The 20,483-nt window shown below is 42.8% G+C and overlaps 1 protein-coding gene across 5 annotated transcripts in view; it reads left to right on the top strand.

Annotated features, from left to right (window-relative positions):
- JARID2 (jumonji and AT-rich interaction domain containing 2) overlaps nt 1-20,483 on the top strand; it is a 225,216-nt gene that overhangs the window by 186,824 nt on the left and 17,909 nt on the right. For 4 of the 5 annotated variants that reach the window (XR_011329170.1, XM_069809163.1, XM_069809167.1 and 1 more), the window contains 6 exons: nt 6,017-7,034; nt 11,257-11,756; nt 16,907-16,999; nt 17,438-17,556; nt 17,718-17,788; nt 18,628-18,742. Coding sequence is in view for 4 of the 5 variants with exons in the window: in XM_069809163.1 (XP_069665264.1) it covers nt 6,017-7,034; nt 11,257-11,756; nt 16,907-16,999; nt 17,438-17,556; nt 17,718-17,788; nt 18,628-18,742 (1,916 nt within the window). In the remaining variant the exon portion in view is untranslated. The remainder of the gene's footprint in view (nt 1-6,016; nt 7,035-11,256; nt 11,757-16,906; nt 17,000-17,437; nt 17,557-17,717; nt 17,789-18,627; nt 18,743-20,483) is intronic. The other variant, XM_069809165.1, reaches the window with a different exon arrangement.

Raw genomic sequence — 20,483 nt, 5'->3', positions numbered from 1 at the left:
CAGGAAGATAGCTGAAAAGCAAAGATAAGATTATTCATATCCCTAGTTTCACCTTTAGCTCAAGACTGAGTCATATAAGGCTAATGTCAATCACTTTGTTACTACAAGGTGACCTGCTTAGTGGATGAGGGAAAGGCCGTGGATGTTGTCTACCTAGACTTTAGTAAAGCCTTTGAAACTGTTTCCCACAGCATTCTCCTGGAGAAACTGGCTGCTCATGGTTTGGACAGGTGTACTCTTCGCTGGGTAATAAAACTGGCTGGATGGCCAGGCCCAAAGAGTGGCAGTGAATGGAGTTAAATCCAGCTGGTGACTGGTCACAAGTGGTGTTCCCCAGGGCTCAGTGTTGGGGACAGTTCTGTTTAATATCTTTATCAATGATCTGGATGAGGGGATCGAGTGCACCTTCAGTAAGACACCAAGTTGGGTGGGAGTGTTGATCTGCTTGAGGGTAGGAAGGATCTACAGAGGGATCTGCACAGGCTGGATCGATGGGCCAAGGCCAATTGCATGAGGTTCAACAAGGCTAAGGGCCAGGTCCTGCACTTGGGTCACAACAACCCCATGTAATGCTACAGGCTTGGGGAAGCGTGGCTGGAAAGCTGCCCAGTGGAAAAGGACCTGGGGGTGCTGGTCAGCAGCCGGCTGAATATGAGCCAGCAGTGTGCCCAGGTGGCCAAGAAGACCAACGGCATCCTGGCCTGTATCAGAAATAGTGTGGCCAGCAGGAGCAGGGAAGTGATCATCCCCTTTTAATCAGCACTGGTGAGGCTGCACCTTGAATCCTGTGTTCAGTTTTGGGCCCCTCACTACAGGAAAGACATTGAGGTGCTGGAGCGTGTCCAGAGAAGGGCAACGAAGCTGGTGAAGGGTCTAGAGAGCAAGTCTTAGGAGGAGCGTCTGAGGGAACTGGGGTTGTTTAGCCTGGAGAAAAGGAGGCTGAAGGGAGACCTTATCGCTTTCTACAACTACCTGAAAGGAGGTTGTAGTGAGGTGGGTGTCAGTCTCTTCTCCCAAGTAGCAAGCGATAGGGCAAGAGGAAATGGCCTCAAGTTGCACCAGGGGAGGTTTAGATTGGATATTAGGAAAAATTTCTTCACCAAAAGGGTTGTCAAGCATTGGAACAGGCTGCCCAGGGAAGTGGTTGAGTCACCATCCCTGGAGGTATTTAAAAGACGTGTAGATGGTGTGCTGAGGGACATGTTTTAATGGTGGACTTGGCAGTGCTAGGTTAACGGTTGGACTTGATGATCTTAAAAGGTCTTTTCCAACCTAATTGATTCTGATTCTGTTTGAATTAATTGACTTCTTTCTTACGTGCTCAGTGTAAGCACTGCCTTGGGATGGAGCTGTGGCACAGACCCCTGTTTGGTGAACCTGCACACCTGGCAGTGCAGCTGATTTTTTAGGCTGACTGTGTATGTTTCATTTGGGGGGAGACATGTCAACAGTAGAAAGGTAAGAAATGCCTACCACAATTTCTTGTTTCTTTTGGTTCCAATCGTCTAATGGGTCCTCAGAGACAAGTGCAGACCAGGAACGTGTAGGTGATGGCTGACCAGCCAGAATTTCACATAAGTCAGTGTGAAGTCCTGAATCCAGCTGTTACTTTGATGGTGGGCTATGACCACGTTGTTTGTTCCACTTGTTTCCAGCTGGAAGACGTTTGTTGCAGCCTATTCGCATGTGAAGCGTGGTCTGTTCTGGTCTATATAGTACTGCTGTATCTTAAACATGACGCTATCCTCTCTGAAAACACTCAAGATACCTGTGGGCATTTGGGGAGGGAAGAGGGAGAAGCATTTGAAAACCATCATGTTGTGTCTACTCTAGAAAGATGATGGTCCTGAGGAATTTTTCAGCAGTGTTTCTTTCTTGTGGGGTCTCCTTAGTTAGCAACCAGAAGGAAATAAGTGGATTCCTTATGGTATTCTCAAAGCCAAGTGTTCTTTAATTTAGGACCTGTTCATGACAGGAATAACTTCACTAAGTTTGAATAAAAACTCAAACTAGTGTGCTTATAATCTAGGATTGGAGGTTAGATAGCCAAAGCTTATGCACCTGTTCATTCAAGATCTAAGCTTTTGTTGTGTGGAGGTATTCTAACAACTCTAAACAGTTGTGATAATTTGCTGTTTTCTTAATGAATTCAGTTTTCCAGAGTTCTGTATCTTGGCAGTTTCAGTTGTGGCCTAAAGGTGATGGTGCTGATGGCATGTTTTCCTTTGACAAGAAGGAGCTGTGAGGATCTTGCCTTTCTCCATGAGCACTTTCTCCCTGACTCTGGTTTGTTCTCAGGCCCTGTGTGGACCCCCCCCCCTTGCTGAAGGAGTGCCCTGGATGGCCCTTCAGACTTCTGGTCACAACTTCTTCAGAAAAAATCATGGGAAGGCTGGAGTGACAAGATACCTCCATACAGCCTGACTGCTCCCTCTGAGGTCTTGTCTTGACTGTACCTGACAGCACAGTAATGTAGGTGTAGTCTCCTTGAAACCTTCTGGAAAACCTCCCGTAGAGGAGACTCCACAACATCCATTGACAGCTTCTTCCAGTGTTTTCGTTTTCTACTAATGAACAAGTTTTCATAGCTGTGCCTCAGATCATTGTTGTAGACAATTAAAGGTTTTTTTTTCTCCCACTTTTCCCAGTGAACATGGAAGGAGCATTTACTGTCTCTTTTCAGAGGAGCTCCTTATGCATCAAAAGACCATTACAGAGTTGTCCCATAATCTCTTTCAGACTAAATAAGCTCAGCTCCCTTGACTTTTCAGTAAAGATCATATTTTCCAAATACCTGAGGACTTTGTGCTCTCTTAGACTTGTTCCACTGTCTAAATTTTTCTCACAGTGTGGGCCTGATGCTGGGTCCAGCCCTTCCTAGGAAAGCCTGTGCTCCGATCTCTTGCTTTCAGCATTCTTGATAATAGATCTCAGACAGTGATTTGCATGCTCACTGTGGTCCTCAAATGTTACTCCTCCCCTACATGGATTTGATTTGTCCTTCCTAAAAATAGCACTTCCTCTTATTGTAGAAATGTTCTGAAATAAGTTCTTCAAGATTGCCTTTGATTTTGACCGTGTCTCCAGAGTCCTTACAGCCCCTTCCAGGTGTGTGTCACTGACAAATTTTTGATAATTCAAGTTACTGATGGAACTACTTGGTGGAACCGAGGTCAAGACAAGTCCCTGCAGAAAGTCATCTGAAATGCCCTCCCAGGATGACTGTACTATGACAACGATAACTTCTCTTGAGGATGACTTTATTTAATCCCCTGTGAAGTCTCTTCAGAGTAATTATGTCTAGGATGTGTCTCAGGAGCTTGTTTGATGGAACATCACATGGGACAGTGACTGGAGCCCTACTGAAGCGGAGGGGCTTCTTTACCTGCTCAGCCAGGTGTCTGTCAGAAGATGATTAAATTAGCTTGATGTGCTATTTTGGCAAAACGATGGGTGGGGTTTTTTGGTTTGTTTTTATTAATTTTTTGTTTTTAACACTATCTTATTTTTGTGTGTTTACAAATTAACTGTTTGATCTTTTGTTACAGAATGATTTTAGGGTTTGAAGTTAGGTAGACTCTGCCTACCCTCAACTTATTTCCAGGAGCCATGCCCTAAGTCATCTAGGTACATTTTAGCTTACTGGGGTTGCCTTCCTAGCTCTTTTGCTGAAATTGGTTATGTTATATATCCGGTAAGTATTCAGTCAGAGGTACTTTTGGTGAAGGCTAATGCAAAAGAAGCACAAACGCTTTAGCCAAATTGTTGCATTTGTTTTCCTTCCTTATGTGGTGGTTGATCTCTGCTGTTCTTTGTTGTCTTTGTATTTTTAAAGTGTTTATAAATTTTTTTTGGTTTAATTTTATGTCTCTTGCTAACTGAAGTTTCTTTAACTCCTTGGCCTTTCTGATTTTACCCATGCACGCTTTTGCTGTTCCTATATAGTTGCCCTTAGTCACATAACTGTGTTTCCACTTTTTACTGTGATTCTTTTCTAATTTTCCAGTCATTAGAGAACTTTGTGAATAGACATAATGGCCTGTGTTTTGTGCCCTTCCTCTGAGTGGGAATTGCTTTGGTTTGCTTTCTCTACTGTTGTCACATCTTGGAATTGAAAACTCATTTCATGATCACTGTCACCAAGATTACATTCCCCTTCCAGTTCTCAGTCAATTCTTCTCTATTAGCCTAGATGAAATCTGTAATCGATGTTCCTGGCTATTTATAAAGCCAGAGATGTTCAGTGCTGGTTCTGACTGCTGCAGGCAAGAGGCAATGTCTCAGCAGCTCTCTACCCATGTCTGTGGTATGAAAAAGTGCTGTAAAAGTCAAACGCAGGCCTCCATTTCAAATGCAGAGTACTGCCTAAATTTCAAGGGAAATGGGTAAATGTATTTCTGTTAGCAAGTGTTTGCTTTCCAGATGATATCTCATATGTCTTTGGAAAGCTCAGGGTAGAAACTCATGTCATCAGCTAACTGGATTTTCCTTAAGTGTTTCTACTTTGGAAGCACAGGAAGGACAAGAATATGGATGGGTTTTAAAAAGATGTTACTCCTGCTCCAGCTTCTGGAGCACAGAGGAGAAAATGCACAGTAAATGCATGTATACACATACTTGTGTGTGTATTCAGAATCCCCAGGTTCTAGTTTCTCTTCCACAAGTCACTTAATGCAAGACCCTACTATGATCTTTTCAGTCTCTATTTGATCCCTATTTTATAACATTTTATCCCTACTTTATAAGTGACTACAATTCTTGCATTTATTTGAGAGAAGCTGCCATGCTTACTAATTTGGCAAGGATTTTGAAATCCCACAGGGAAGTATTATAACTTTGCAGGAATGGTGTTATTCACCTGAGCACTGATGAGGGGTGATTGTACTGTATGCTTTCACTTTGAGCACTTTTATCAATGTTGCTGATTTTTGGATGTGTTTTTCTGCACTCACAGTAGTTTAAGGAGGTTAGAAGACAAGGTTTAAACTTGTTTAAATGCTGAAATTTGTTTGAGGTTTAAACTTGAACTTCATTTTCTTAGTAGTGGGGCTTAGCTTTGGCAGTGCTGGGCTGTCAGAATTCTCTTCGAAGCTAAGGGTTGCTTTCAGTGCTTAATGCATCTTATAGTTAAAATATAAATTTTAGTTTCATAGCTGGGTTCAGAGGTCTAGCAGAAAGCAGTGGAGTCTAGCAATTCTAAGTTGCAATGGCACATTAGTGAGTGATGAAAATGATGTAATAAAATGTGTGTCAGCAAAAGATATCAAACTTTTTAAAAAACGCATTGAATCACTGCATACATTTTTATTTCAAATGAATTACTTCAGCAACAAGATGCCTCCCAAGATTTAATAGGTATGATAGACTGGATCCTTCATGGCCATCCTGATCTGCTGGGTGCATAATGTATTCAGTATCTCTTTTTAGATGTATGTATGTATAAACAGGAGGTTGGTTTGAATCTCAGTGTGTTTTTTTTGTAAATCATGCCCATTCCAGTTGGAGGAGATAGTATATGCTGGCAAGTTTGTCTGTTAAGTAGTAGTAAATTGTGTGTGCACTTAAGGGAAGTTGGGTGGGAGAGAGATAGCGCCAGAAGGCCAGAAAAGGAGATAATGAAAGTATTAGTTTGTAAATTAGACTACCTATGTTTTGTGATATCATAACAGGCTTTCTGGTAGACAAGGAAGGGGGTAGCGCAAGCAAGGGACCTCACCCTTCTTCCTGCCAGAGGCTTTGTACCCTCCAAAAGCAAGATTGGCTTTCTGAGGACTTTTTGGTTCATTCTTTAAAAAAATACTTCTATTTTATTTGTTTATTATAGATGCCCAGTCCCTCCTCTTACCTGGGTGAAAACTGTTATATGAAGATTGTACAAAGGGGCCAGGAGTCAGGATTGCAGAATATGGTTGTCCTGCGACTGAGATGCCATGGCTAAGTGGTAACACTATTAATTTACTCTTCTGTTTTCTGTTTCCTTCCTTCTGCCCCCCCTGCAACACTCCTGGCACTGCAGGTTTCTAAAGTCAATGGGATCACTCGAATGTCATCTCCGAGTGCAAATGCAGCCAGTGCCAAAAAGATGAGAGAAGTCAGACCTTCACCGTCCAAAACTGTGAAGTACACTGCAACAGTGACAAAGGGAACTGTCACATACACCAAAGCCAAGAAAGAACTGGTCAAGGAAACCAAACTAAATCACCACAAACCCAGTTCACCTGTCAACCACACAATCTCAGGGAAAATAGAAAGTAGCAATGCAAAAACCCGCAAACAGGTGCTATCCCTTGGAGCATCCAAGTCTAACAATACCGCTGTTAATGGTGTAAAAGTCAATGGCAAGTTGAACCAAAAGACATGCACTAAGGAGGTGGGGAGACAGTTGAGGGAGGGGCTGCGCAATTCGAAGAGGAGGCTGGAAGAAACGAATCACATAGACAAAATACAGTCGCCCACCAAGAGAATGAAAGGGGCCGTCAACTTGGCAGAAGCTGCCAGCAAAAAGGCAGCCGTAGAAAAGCCTTTGCTAAATGGACACCTTAAAAAGGAAGTGCCAGAGAAGAGTTTGGAAAGAAATAGGCCGAAAAGAGCCACTGCTGGAAAGAGTACGCCAGGGAAACAAGCACATGGCAAAACTGAAAATGCCTCCTGTGAAAATCGTTCTACCTCTCAAGCGGAGTCCTTGCACAAGCCACAAGACTCAATGGGAAAGCACGAAAAGGGCAGTAGTAAGTCTGGGTGGGGGATGCTGGGGGAGATTCCCATCCTTAGGCCCTCCACCAAGGAATTTCATGACCCACTGATATACATTGAGTCAGTCCGAGCTCAGGTAGAGAAGTATGGGATGTGCAGGGTGATTCCTCCTCCAGACTGGAGACCTGAGTGCAAGCTAAATGATGAAATGCGGTTTGTGACACAGATTCAGCACATACACAAGCTAGGCAGGCGCTGGGGACCCAACGTGCAGCGGCTGGCCTGTATCAAGAAGCACCTCAAATCTCAGGGCATTACCATGGACGAACTCCCACTCATAGGTAAGGGCTGTGGTTTCATTGGCCTTTTGCCGCTGCTTGTTAGTGTCCGTATACAACTTTATGCTCCGTTTGCCTTTGTGCTTAACTGAACCCCTGTTCAATTAACACTGCAGAGCTCTGGATCTCTCTTTTTATCCGTTGGTCAGGCACGATGCAGGTAGGTTGTCGGAGAGCTTTCCAGAGAGACTTTATGTCGACACTTCCCCCCTGCCAGCTCTTTAGTTCACCCAGGGAAAAAAAATGCTATGTGGGGTCTTGGTCTCCAGATTTCAGGATCTTCTCCTTTCCCTGTTGTTTATTTTTGTAGGTAGTACAACTACGGATATTGGTAGCCCTGGTTTATATGTTGCCTCAGAATATTTTTCAGACCTTTCCAAAGATGTTTTCCAAACAGGTTGCAATGCTGCCAAGCCTTAATACAAATATTTTTTTCCCCTTTCTTTAAAAGCATTTAACCAAGGGGGAAAGAAAATATCTCAGAACTGACTTATATTTGGGTACTCAGACACTTAAAATCACAAATTTGCAGTGACCTGCTGACATTTAACAACCATTAAGTGTCAAGAATAGGCAGTAAAATGTGGTTGATTGCAAAATGGAGGTTTCATTATTTCTCCCAGCAGGTGTCTGCCAGGGCTAATGCCTGAGTGAGAATCACTTATTTAACAGAATTCTTGGTTTATGGTCTGCTGTCAAATATGACACGTGACAAAAATGTGACAATAGTTTGTAAAAACATGACAACAGCAGCATACAAATGAACTATTGAATGAGTCACCTCCATCTCTACTGCCTTTGCAGCCATGACGTAGTAACAAACTTGTGGTTTTAATTTTTGTTAGCCCTTCCCTTTGTTTTTGAAGTGTTTTGAGTCAGAGCTCACAGGACCTGCATGTTGCAACTTGAGGCTAGAGTTTTGCCTTTGAGGCATTATCCGATCAGAGGCAGCTATCAACACTACTTGGATTAAAGGACACGCTTTTCTGTTTAAACTGTTCACAACACTTCCCCTCCCCCGTTTTCAAACTTTATTTTATATCACATGTGGTAAGTAAGTGAAAATGCATAAAAGCACACAAAGAGATTGCAGAGTTTATGGTGAACCGATGCAGGGCACAACAGAGAAATGACAGAATTTGAGGAGGAGAAATGAGGGTTAGCACTCTGTTGCAATAGCCGTGCAAAAACGTTCAAGGAAATCTGAAAATTAAAATCACTCAAGCAGCAATAAGTGAACATTTTGTATGCCTAATGTATGCAATGGTTGTATGCTAATAGAGAAGAATAATGAATTAAATTTACATTGGCGAGAGAGAGAAGAAAATGTGCAAGACAGCTCGATTAACGCTCCTGGAACAATGTTAACTTTTTAATGAAATACCTTAACTCGGCATTAAGATGGCATTACTGTTAATTATTTGTATTATTTAAGCACCTAAGAGCCTAATTAATAGGCAAGGATTCTAGTCTGCTGGGTGCCATATAACTGGAGCAAACAGTGGTCTCTTATAAAATTTGCATCTTAGGTATCCTTTCTGCAGTTAATTTCCTACCTATCTTGTGTTTAAAATTAAAAACAAAATGGAGAAAAGAAGCTGGAGATCATCAGTGTACAAAGATGAGAAATCTGTTGGTTCCACCAGGAAAGATAGAAAAATAATCTGTAGTGATAAATGCACACTTATTTAAGTAGACCTGCGTACATATCCCTCCTTTCAGGGCCAAATCACGTTTCCATTGAAGTAAATGGGAGTTTTGCCAATGACTTGTGTAGTGCCAGCATTTGGTATTAAAGGCATACCTGAAGATGTAAGTTTTTTTTGGTTTTGTTTTGTTTTGTTTTTTCAAATGAGCTTGCTTACTGGGCAATTTAAAAATATTCCTAATTTAGTGAAATTAAGACTATTTAAAAAAGACAAAAAAGTCAGATGCTATTTCTGCATAACATGTTCTAGGTCTCCTATTTAAGCCATTTTGCTGTAGGTGCTTATAAATGGGTTAAACTTTTTTTTTTCTTCCCCCCTTCAGTCTGTCAAGAAAAGTTTAAGCAACATGCTTAGGTCAATTCTGGAAAACATCAGCCTGAGATATAAATGCTTCCAAAAGTTATGACTGTGTGAAATGGAATTATAATTGAGACCATTTTGTAAACCTTAGCTGTCGCTGGCCCTATGGAGGATCTGCCAGATATGCAAGGCTCTGGTTGAATGATGTGCTACTCGAGCTCTAATATTGCAGAGTGATTATGAGCGATCATTCCATGATGCGGGAGAAAATCACATTTCTTAAATATCTCATAAACAGTGTTGAAACTAGGCCCTTAAGCTGGGTGTGCGCTATTTGTCCCACTGGAGAACATGTATAACATTAAACCTGGATCACACTTCTTTCGAAGTTAGGAGTATGTTACTCAACTTTATGTAGGTCACTGAATCTGTTGGGATGGAAAGCCATCTTGAATTATGCCTTCAGCTTATTTGTGAACAGTGGATATAAAACTCTAGACCGAAAAAGTAACAGCCTGTATTAGAGGCCAGCTTGAAAGTTATTTTATGGTGAAGATTAAAGAGGAAAGAAAAAGAAAACCTTTCAAACTTGTGGGGTTTTTTCCCATGGTGTTTACCTTTTCTCAGCTTCAAGACTTAACCATTTTGACACCATCCCCCCCCTACTAAACTGGATAAATCTGCTACCCCATGACCCTTGTCATATGCTCCTCAAGGCTTTACCCTTGGTTTTAGCTGCAGCCAAAATCCCTTTTCCTCTTTTCACACCTTTGCCCAGCACTGTGCGGGCAACATTAGTGAGCAGCCTCTGGTACTGCTCTGCCTCGGTCACAATCGTTGTCATCCCAAAATGTTGCACACAGGTTTACGCTGCTGAGTCTCCCTCCTCCCTGGCTTGGCACAAGTGGTAGAAATGGGGACAGTGGATGGAAGAAGGAAAATTGGGATCAGCTATGAAGTGTCTGAGATGCAGCACAGGGCGGTTTGAAGAAAGTAATACTGCTTGCACTAGGAATCCGCAAGATGATATCGCTGGCCCTTAAGATGCTGCAGCTTTGGTTTGCTGTAGCTAAACCAACAGTAAATATTTACCATAATGTTGCTTATTGCACTTCTCTGTTGTATAATAGCATTTTTAAGTGCTCTGAAATGGCTATGGCATAATGATTTTTTACTTTTCTCAAAGAAAAAGGGGAAGGAGAGACAATGTGGCAGCAGCGATGTTGACGCAAGTTTTGTATTAATTCTCTTTTTTCCTTCAGCAGTGCCCTGTTGAATTGTATGTGGTCTTTGGTCCGTTTCTTCACTCTTTCTATTGATGATTTATTTCTGTGCTTTGAGAGTATTTATGATGTTTCTTTTATTGTTCCTCATCTATTTGGCTGCTTTTTATGCTGCAGTTTGTATAATACTCCATTTTTATTTTTTGACTGGAGCGTGAAATGTGCTAGTCATCTCAAAACATACAAACCCATAATGGAATATAAAATATGGATGGCCTCAAACTGGAAAAATAATGTGTCTCGAACTTTTCTATGCAGTTGCAGGCACCAACGCCCCTGCTTCTTTTGGATTTTTTTTTTTAAGGATTTTTCTACCTGTAGTGAAATTAATGATCTTACTGTGCTCCTCTTAAATACTAACTGTACTGAAAGTGTTGTGCAGACATTAGATAATCAATGTTTGACCTCCAGAAGGGACAGGTACTTGTCTTTTTGATTGCCAGTACCCATCTTGCCAGTCGTTTTGCTTCTTCCTGGTATAAACCAGACACGGGACTGGTGGCAGGGGAGGGGAGGGTGGGAGTGTGGGGGCTTTTAAAGAGCTGGGCAGCTCTCATCTCACCGGCCGCTGGGTAACAACCAGGGGAACAACGTGTGTCAGGAGATAGCTGGGGGTGCTCTGAGAAGAGAAGGGAATGAAACTTGAGGAGGAGAGCAAGTTTAACCATAGGAAAGGCTATTGCAAATAGCAAAATATGATCTGCTGAATGGCTTAAGCTAGCAAAACAGTGGCATGTGCCTGTCTTTAGCAGGAGGCGTACGAGATAGGGACAATCCTGCTCCGGTGCCCAGGTGACTAAAGCTGTACGGGTGGCACGTCCCGTATGTGCCCAGCTTGGTAGCGTGCTTGATGCGAGCCACCCGCAACTTTTCCTAACCTGCTCCTGTGTTTCCCTTTCCCCATCTCTGCTGCTTGGCACACGTGGACCCCAGGAGGCTGCGAGCTCGACCTGGCCTGCTTTGTCCAGCTGATCAACGAGATGGGGGGGATGCAGCAAGTGACTGACCTCAAGAAATGGAACAAGCTGGCAGACATGCTGCGCATCCCCAAAACTGCACAGGACAGGCTGGCCAAGCTGCAAGAAGCCTACTGCCAGTACTTGCTCTCCTACGACTCCCTCTCCCCCGAGGAGCACAAGAAACTGGAGAAGGAGGTCTTGCTGGAAAAGGAAATCTTGGAGAAGAGGAAAGGACCTTTGGAGGGACATTCGGAGAATGCCTACAAGTTCCATTCCTTGCCCCGGTTTGAGCCCAAAAACGGACTCATCAACGGCGTGATTCACAAAAATGGCTTCCGCAACAAGTTAAAAGAGGTCGACGTCCCACTGAAGACAGGCAGGCGGCGGCTCTTCGCTCAGGAAAAGGAGACCACGAAGGAGGACGACGAGGAGGAGGAGGGAGTTCTTAGCGACTTACACAAGTGTATATACAAGGTAACAAGGCGGGCTCTGCCGATGTTGGTTTGCAGAACTGATGATGCTGTCGTCTGGGTGGCATCCAGGTGCAAACTCAGCCAGCTGAGGGTAGCTGATGGCCTGCAGTGCCACCAGTGGCTATCGCAGCCGGCCAGTCTGGTGTCTGTCCTGATCTGCCTGGCTCTCGTGGGGTGTCTGGAAAAGCTGGAAGGCGTTACTGTCATAACGAGATGCGCTGGGCTCTGCCCCCACTTCGTCTCCTTCTGAGAGGTTCCCCGAATAGCTCTGCCCAATTATCCCTGCAGACACAGTTTTTGTTTTCATTTTCTAGTGACATTTAAAGTAATGTTCTGCTCTCTCATTCCTGCTTCTTGCAAGTCTCTTGTTGAGTGAAGTAGTGCTCCACATCAAAACTAACATCACTAGAAATACTATTACATTTAGAAAGGGCAAATTGAAATGCAAACAACATTTTCATCTGCGATGCCAGATTTTACTCAGCACTAACAGTCACATGGACGCTTAGTCCTCCACATATCAAGTACATCCATTTATGAAGGAATGCTGACTCTTTCACTGTATTTTATTTGGCAGTCTCCTACTCTGGAGCAGGACTTGGCACTGCAGCTTGCAGTGCAATTTTGAGTTGTGTTGAATTGTGTAGCCATGCTCCGAGAGAAATATAGCATTGAGTGTCTGTGCCCGGTAAAGGAATACTCTGTTCTTCCCCTTCCAATCTCACTTCCATCACCAGGAAATGAAGCCAGATAGCCCAAAGTGGCTTATTGTTAAGCTGTTTAGGGACTGCATGAGCTCATGACTTGAGCTTTAAAAGCTTGCTTCAGGTTTCTTTTTGCAGCCTGTTACTATTTGTCAGCCCCAAAATTCTTTTACTGGGGGACTCCAGCCTCAATCCCACCTTTGAAAAGCGATCTCTTTGCCATGCTGCTGTTGGAGAGAAGCTTATCTAATGACAGCAGCATTTGTGAATAGTGAAGTGGCATTTCTGTGCTTAATATCCTGTGATTAATGATGTTAAATGAAAAATGTGATAAAAAGCTGTATGAACCACTTCAAACTTAGTGGGGAAATGCTTCCCATCTTCTTTTCCGGTGCAAGTCCCAAGTTAAAGTTTAGCAGGTACAAGGTAACTCAAAAAGCAAGATTGGGATTTGTGAGAAGTCCTGATCAGATTTAGAAAATAAAACAAGGCAAGTAAGCAAAGCGCAGCTAGTATAACCAGCCTGAGTCTGCTCAGCCCCACGCCTTTACCGCAAAAGGCTGAGAGCTCCCAAATTGCTGCTGCTGCCCAAAAAGCACCGGCAGTACCAACAGCATCAGACCCTGTACGAGTCCAACAATACCCGGTAGAAATACTTCTGTTCTGAACATAGAAGCTGTTAGAGACAAGCCTGGGGGCTGGTGCTCTCCACACCCACCAAAGCAGCTGCAGCACATGGAGCCGCTCGGGCAATGCCTGAGGTTGTCTGCCGTGGTGCAGGCAGCTTCCCGGACACTGGGGCTTGCCCGTTGGAATCCTGTCCCACGCTCATCTGCGGTGCGGAGACTGGGGACTGCTGTCACAGGCGATGGACCGGGGACAAAATCTGCGGTGGGTTTCTGGAGAGAATCCCTGCTGTGGAGTGCCCCGCGGGATGCCTGGTCAGTCTGAGTGCGGAGGCGCGTAGTTTCATTTTATAGCACTTGGGGGAAAGCCCTGTAGAAGGACTGATGCATGAGAACTGGTTATGTCACTTAGAGCAAGATGTAGAAATAGGAAATTATGCACCAGAGTAACCCACAAGACTTGTAAAATGACTATAGTTCATCACTAGACTTTTTAATAAGACTGAGGTGAGGTGATGCTGGCTTACAGATTTAAGTAAAGGGTACTTCATGGCATTTTATGAAACAAGCCTTTTAATCCTGCATTCTCTGTTTTTCTTGAATGATGGTATCCTTCTCTGTCTGTGGAGGGGAGGGTGTTCTTTACCTGTTAACATGTTTCTGAGAAAATCTGAAATTTGTTTAACAGAACATGTCCTCATGTTACAGTTTCCACAGATGATGGGATTGTAATGGTTCCTTTCTAAAGCATATTGCTAATTCTAATTAGAAATAAAAAACAGAGAAAACAAAAAAAACCACCCACCCCTTTGATAAATGCCCAGGTCAATAGATTGAGGGCTGCAGGAGAACATCATAATCGTATGGCTGTTGTCCAGTTTAGGCCATAAAGTCTGTGCTTCAGGCCACGAAGAGGCTGTACGTTTAGGATTTTGCACAGTAATTTCTGCAGTCAGCACGTGCTTGAGCTGGAACATGTTTTTAGAAAGAGACTTCTAGTTTTCCAGGAGCAGTTACCACCATATCGCATGTCAAGGTTGGAGTAAATCTCCTTTCTGTTCGGCTGACTTTCTGCCAGGGCTTCCAAATTATTTTCAGTGTTGCTCCTTTCCAGGCTGTAAGGCCTGCTGTGCTTTTAAGTGTGTGCTGCAAGCTGCCGTGCTTGCTTTCTTTACTCCTAAATGTATGGCTTTTCTACCTGACTAATAAATTGTTGTTTTTCTAAGTATGTGAAGTAAACTGTGGTCATCAAAGAAGGATCTGCTGCAAGATTTTCACTCTTTTCTTTACCCAATTTCAGCTCTGAAAATATTTAAAAAATCTGTACTGGAGCTGACTGAAAACAGCATTTGTTTCCATACAGAACAAACTGAAGGCTAATTAGCAGACCTGTTAGAGGGACATGCAGAAGAAATCACCAATGCCAAGTTTTACCAGCCTTCACATGAAACTGTCCCAGAAATCCCATGCTGAGCTCTCTTCAGCTGGGTACTCGGCGTTTTCAGACTCTGCTTAACAGGAGTCCCTCCTTCCCTCCTGTGACTATTGTGAAATCTCTGTTTGCTGCTCATATTTATGGTTGCTGTAATGTCTTTGACAGTCATAGCGTTGCATTGTCCTTCTCTGTGCCTTCTCTCCAGGATTGGTGGTGATGGTGATGCTCTGGGTTGGCTCTCATGGCCGATGCAGAGGCCGTGAAGAAGAATCAGGAGAGGAAATAGGAAATTTTGTTCTTTGAACCTTCTTCTGTCATATTGTTGCAGCAACAGAGACTCTGCTCAGTAGCTTGAAGCTCCCAGGACAGTTGTTGAACTGTTGAGATATTTTTGAGGGCGTTGAAAAGGGTACTTTACATCTTCAGCAATTCATTTTGTGTTCTGGTTAAAATGCTTCATTACAACAGTTCAAATTATTTTCTGAGTTGGCATTAGAAAATTTTACGAGATTCCTCAGATTAAAAAAACCAACCAAACAACAAAAACAGACAACAAAACCCCCTCAACCATTTAATTTGTGTTACAACTTTTAGGAGACCAAGAAGATAACAAATTCTTGATAGAGTAGGAAATGGGTATATGCAATTTTAAAGGGCTAAACTGTTCAGTTTTTCCACTTTCTTTTTTCTTGCTTGCTGCACATCTGACAAATGGAAAGACACAGTTAATCTTGGAAGATGAGTCCTTATTTTTCTGTGTAAGATGAGAGGAAGAGGCAAGTAACTGAAACGAGGAAGCTGCTGCGGACCGTGTGTTGGTTTGTGAGCAGTGAAGTCTATGCTGAAGTATGACGACTGTTGGTGCGGGCCCTGCATTTTACGAGAGGTTTTGTTGCAAAAGGCTGCCTTACAATAAATGATTCATGAGAGCATTAAAAGATGAAGGAAATTGCTTATTGTATCGCAGAGCATCCAACTCTGAAGTTTATGGGAATCAGAGGGCCCCAGGCCCTGGGCATTTCACAAACTTTTTTGTTACAGCTAATTATGCTGCATTCAATTAAAAAAGTGACAATGTTACAACTGTAGGAGCATGGCAAAGTGATAGACTTGGCCCCTGGGGGAAAAGCTGCTTGTATAGTTGTTTCTAGTTTACTCGTGGGCATAGTTCTTAAATAAATTAAATACAAGAAAAGACCGAGGTGGTTTGGCAGATCTGTTTCATAATTGAAAAACTAGAAAGGTAATAGTCTGAGTAATAAAACAATCATTTACATGGAGCTTTTAAGTCTGTGGTTGCTCAGATGGGCAACCAGTGGACACGATGGGAGTTAGAGGAAGGAGCGGTAGATCTGGCGAGGGGGCAAATATTTTCAACTTCGTGTTTGCAGAGTGATGCTAGTCTCTGCCTGCAGCGGTGCCCACAAACCAGTATGGCCACAGCGACCTACCAGCTTTTTCGTGGCTCACAGCTTCCCAGGATGTTTCTTCTGCCCTGGAGCGGAGAAGGTGATAGGGGTGTCCCTGTCTGGGCATACCAGTATGTCTGGGCTGAAAGAAGCAAGCGGGTTCTCATGCTCCTACCTTCAAAGCTTTCAGAGGATGCTTCCCAGAGCATCTGGTTTTATAGGTATGTGTGAAAGCAGGTATGCAGAAACTTAGGTATAGCTTAAGCAGAAAAACAAGTCAGATCCTCTTCTCGTACAGCTCCTGCAGCAGTGCCAAGAAAGAACGCACTCATTTGGCAATTTTACTGTGTTTTCCTTTTCTCAGCCTTGTAATAACAGGTCCTGGTTCCTTGCATTTGAACTGCTTTTATTGAATTGAGCATAACTAGTTTTTGTAAGCCGGTGATTACAGTAATCTTGGTAAACTCTACTTTTTGTGACCCCCTTCCATCACACACAACACTAGTTTGATGCTGAACGTTTCTGTGAATTTCCTAAGTCTTTTTCACCTGTTTCTCTGTATATAAAGAGTGTAGCCACATGGTCCTTTGATCACGTATTGGATTTGATTGTAAAATGCAGGTAGGGTTGCCTACTGGGTCCTTTACAACCTGTCATAGAAAGCTGGGGCACATCCATCTTCTGTATTTGTCAAACGCAGAGCATTGTGCTGGACAAAGCAGTGTACGTGGCCTTCTGGGAACACTCAGTTGGCTGTTTAGGTGGTTTGTTTGGTGATTCGATGTGATTAAATTTCTGTATCTTTCGAGTTTCCCTCAGATAAGAAATGAGCTTTAGACGCACACGTGTTCTGGAGACATTGTCCTCTTTCCCCCTATCGTGATCTGGGATTGAGCATGTAAGGAAAAGAGTGAGGCTGGGGGAATGGAGGCATGGTTTTTTATTTTCACTTCTAATTTTATTTTCTTTTTCCACAGGGTAGGTCTGTTTCTTTAACAACCTTCTACCGAACAGCAAGAAACATCATGAACATGTGCTTCACGAAGGAGCCTACAGTAGCTGAAGTAGAGGTAAGGCCAGTGCAAGGGGCGGTAAAAGTTTTTATTTCAGGGGACTGAGTATGGGGATTCAGTATAGTTGATGTTCAGGCATTACCAGAAGCAGTTTAAGGCTGTCTAGTGTGGGAGAAAAATAAATGGTTAGATAGACATGGTACTGATTCTTCCTTTTAAAATTTTTTGACATTTTTAATAAAGGTGTTGATGAACTGAGGGAGAGAAAGAAGTCTTAATCTGTCATGTGCTGAAGCACAGGAGCCAATAGGATCTACATTCTGTCTTCCCAATTAATTGTTACTTCTAAGTATTTATATTCTTATTTTTAAGCAGTGTTTTATGCTGAATTACATTGAGATCATGAAAGCCCTGTAAATTTCTGGAGTTTATATTTTAATGAGAGATACCTCGTTCAGCAAATTAAAAATGCATTAATGCTTTCTCTTACCACAGCAAGAATATTGGCGGATAGTGGAACAGAAAGATTGCCATGTAGCAGTGCATTGTGGAAAAGTAGATACCAACACCCACGGGAGTGGCTTTCCAGTGGGAAAATCTGAACCATTTTCAAGGTAAGATCACCAAATCCACCCGCTTTGTCGACTCGTGCTGGCTGGCTGTGTGCTGAGCGGAGGTGGGGGCGCGAGGCCGGCAGGCCAGCTTGGCACTGGGGATGTTGGCACTGGGAATGTGCACTGACATGCGTCTGTCTCTGTGTCACCCCCTCAAACAGGCATGGGTGGAACCTCACAGTCCTTCCTAATAATACAGGATCCATCCTGCGACATCTTGGTGCTGTGCCTGGTAAGCAAGTCTCATTTTTATGTTTCCAGCAGGTGTTACGTGTCCTCTAAATATGGTGGTGTAGTCATCAAAGTCTTCTCCCTCTTTCTGGCCCCTCTGTTCACCAGCTGACCAGCTAGACATGCAGTTGTATGTAGCAGGTGGTATTTAAAGGAATGAAGGCAGGTGTGCAGATAAAGAATTAATGAATAGTTGAGACCATATCCCTGGGAGGAACCAGTTGTACTTGCAGTATCCCTTTCTGTTGTTGCCAGTACATCGGTGTTCTTGCTTTGCATCAGGGTGATGAAGGACAGAGCTGTGCAACTTCCTTACTTGCAAGCCTAGTCTGTAGCGCTGGGCAGAGCAGCACAGAAGTGTTCTAAATGAATTGTCACAAGTGCTTGAGCTGCATATGTGCCATTGCAATTTACTGGTAGAAACATTAGCTGAAAGCATAATTCAGTCTCCTGTGCAGGTGTTGAGCCTGAACAAACCAGTTGGGAAACAGGATACCTGTTTACAAGTACACGTACACTTGATAACATGAAGCAACCTCCTCCGATCAATGGCATTGAGCTTGAGTTACGAGTATTTGTAGATTCTCTAAAGAATAAAAATTTTTTACAGCTATTAGAAAACAAATATGTTTAAGGGCACTGTAATTGACTGGTAGATATTTTGTTAGTGGAAAATGCTGAATTTGTTAAATTATTCTCTGTGAATTCTCTGATAGGAATACTTACAACTTAAGGGTCAGCTTGTATGTAGAACAAGATTTTCAACTAAAATGCCCTCTCAAACTGTCTTTTAATTAGAAACTGCAGTTACTCAAAACTCATTTTCAATCTCTGTTTTAGGAGTGACAATTCCTTGGCTAAATATCGGCATGGTCTTTTCTACCTCATGCTGGTCTCGAGACCAAAATCACCTTCCATACATTGACTACTTACACACTGGTGCTGATTGCATTTGGTAGGTATTCCTGTGTTTTGTTTTCTTTGCATTCACTGCAGTGGCTGCATCTGTAGGCTGGTGTTAACAGCAGCTTGTCTAGTACCTTTTGCATGAATGAATCTCACCTAGAAGGTCCAGTGTTTGTGATTACAGTTTTAATAGGAAAATGTAGTATAAACTTAAGTAATGAAACACCCTTTCCTGGAAGAAAAGTTTCACTTTATCTTCCACGCTCTATTCAGAGATATTTAGCAATAAACTGTTTCTGCTTGACATAGGGTTTAATGTATGGAAAGTTTTCATGACATGGAAGCCAAATGACAGGTAGTCAAGGTAGGCTTTCCTTAGGCTGAGAGAGAGACACTTGTCAAGCTAGCTCCATATTGCCACTTGTAAAGTGATTGAATCCATGCTCTGACTAAATAGGCACTGCTTGCTTATTTTATACAAAATATTTTGAACTCTGTATCTACCAGGTCCGTAGTATTTTCTTATACAATTTCTTTTCATTATCATATGATAATAATTTTTAATATGATTACACACATCATTCTAGTGTCTCAATGTGGACATCACCACTTAGTTGCTAGCTACATTTCATATGCACACATCATGCAAATAGACTTAACACTCCACTTATAAATGGTTTTGAACATGGTGAATCCTTCCTAAATTCAGTGCATACGTACTGCTACAGATGATGATGAGTTAGACTGCAGTGGAATTACAGCAGCTGATGGAAGGATTAGAGGAAGCAGGTGTTGCTGGCATGTCAAGTGCCTATCTGCCAGGTTCCTGTGATATTGATGTTATTACCCAAGAGGATCATCAGTGAGAACAATGAAGGATAAGCAATGTAACTGTGTTTCTTGAGCAGAGAAAATGCAATAGATGGAGAAGTTATTTGAATGGTGCCTCCTGCAGAGGTGAGAAGCTGGGTCCCTTTCAGCAGCTCCAGCAGTTCCTCTCTTGAACTCTGATCTGTGGGAGCCTTTGGCTCTTTGTTCGGTGTGACAGGAGAAGGCCTGCAGGGCCCCCTTTGCATCCAGAAGTCCCCGTGGTGGCAGTGTCAACTGCTCTTCATTCATGTGCAAAGTATGTACTTTGGTCATTACCTGTAACTCCCATGTTTCTCAGCTACTGATCATGTCAGGGTGCTGACCCAGCTGTCACTGGGAAAGCACATGGCCCAGAAGAAAGGATTTGAAATCTTGGAGGAAACCATTAAAGCAGGAGGAACTCTCTCTAAATACTTTAAGTTGGAGAAATGTTCTGTATGTGATCATACCGAAGGGTAAACGTAAATGCTGGATTATGCTGCAGACCTGGGAGTTTGTCACTTTGTCATGGGCATTTCATGGCTCCTCTCCCTCATCTGTGAATCAGGAATCTGTAGTCTTTTATAATAATATACTATCAGGACAAATTGCTGAGCAAGCTACATTGTCCTCAACCTTAGGTGAGTCTGTTTCTCTCTATGGCATTCATCTAGTCTTAAATGACAGTAAATTCCAAACAGAAGGCATTCAGGAATCCTCTAATTAAGTTCTGAGGCTACCCTTCATACTGTATGTGTCAAAATGTGTGCCTTTTGGGATTGAACAGGCTTGAATGCAGCCTGCCAAAGTTTTAGGAAGGGCTACTATTTCTGTTTTTCCAAGCTGAGAAGAATAAAAGCAGAGAAGCCATTTGCTTTTCCTTGATTGGCTGGCTTACACACATAAGTACATAGCTTCAGATGTATTTGTGATGATAGCCT

Source organism: Haliaeetus albicilla, chromosome 21 (genome assembly GCF_947461875.1).
Source record: "Haliaeetus albicilla chromosome 21, bHalAlb1.1, whole genome shotgun sequence".
Taxonomy (NCBI): domain Eukaryota; kingdom Metazoa; phylum Chordata; class Aves; order Accipitriformes; family Accipitridae; genus Haliaeetus; species Haliaeetus albicilla.
This window is presented reverse-complemented; position numbering and strand designations above follow the sequence as displayed.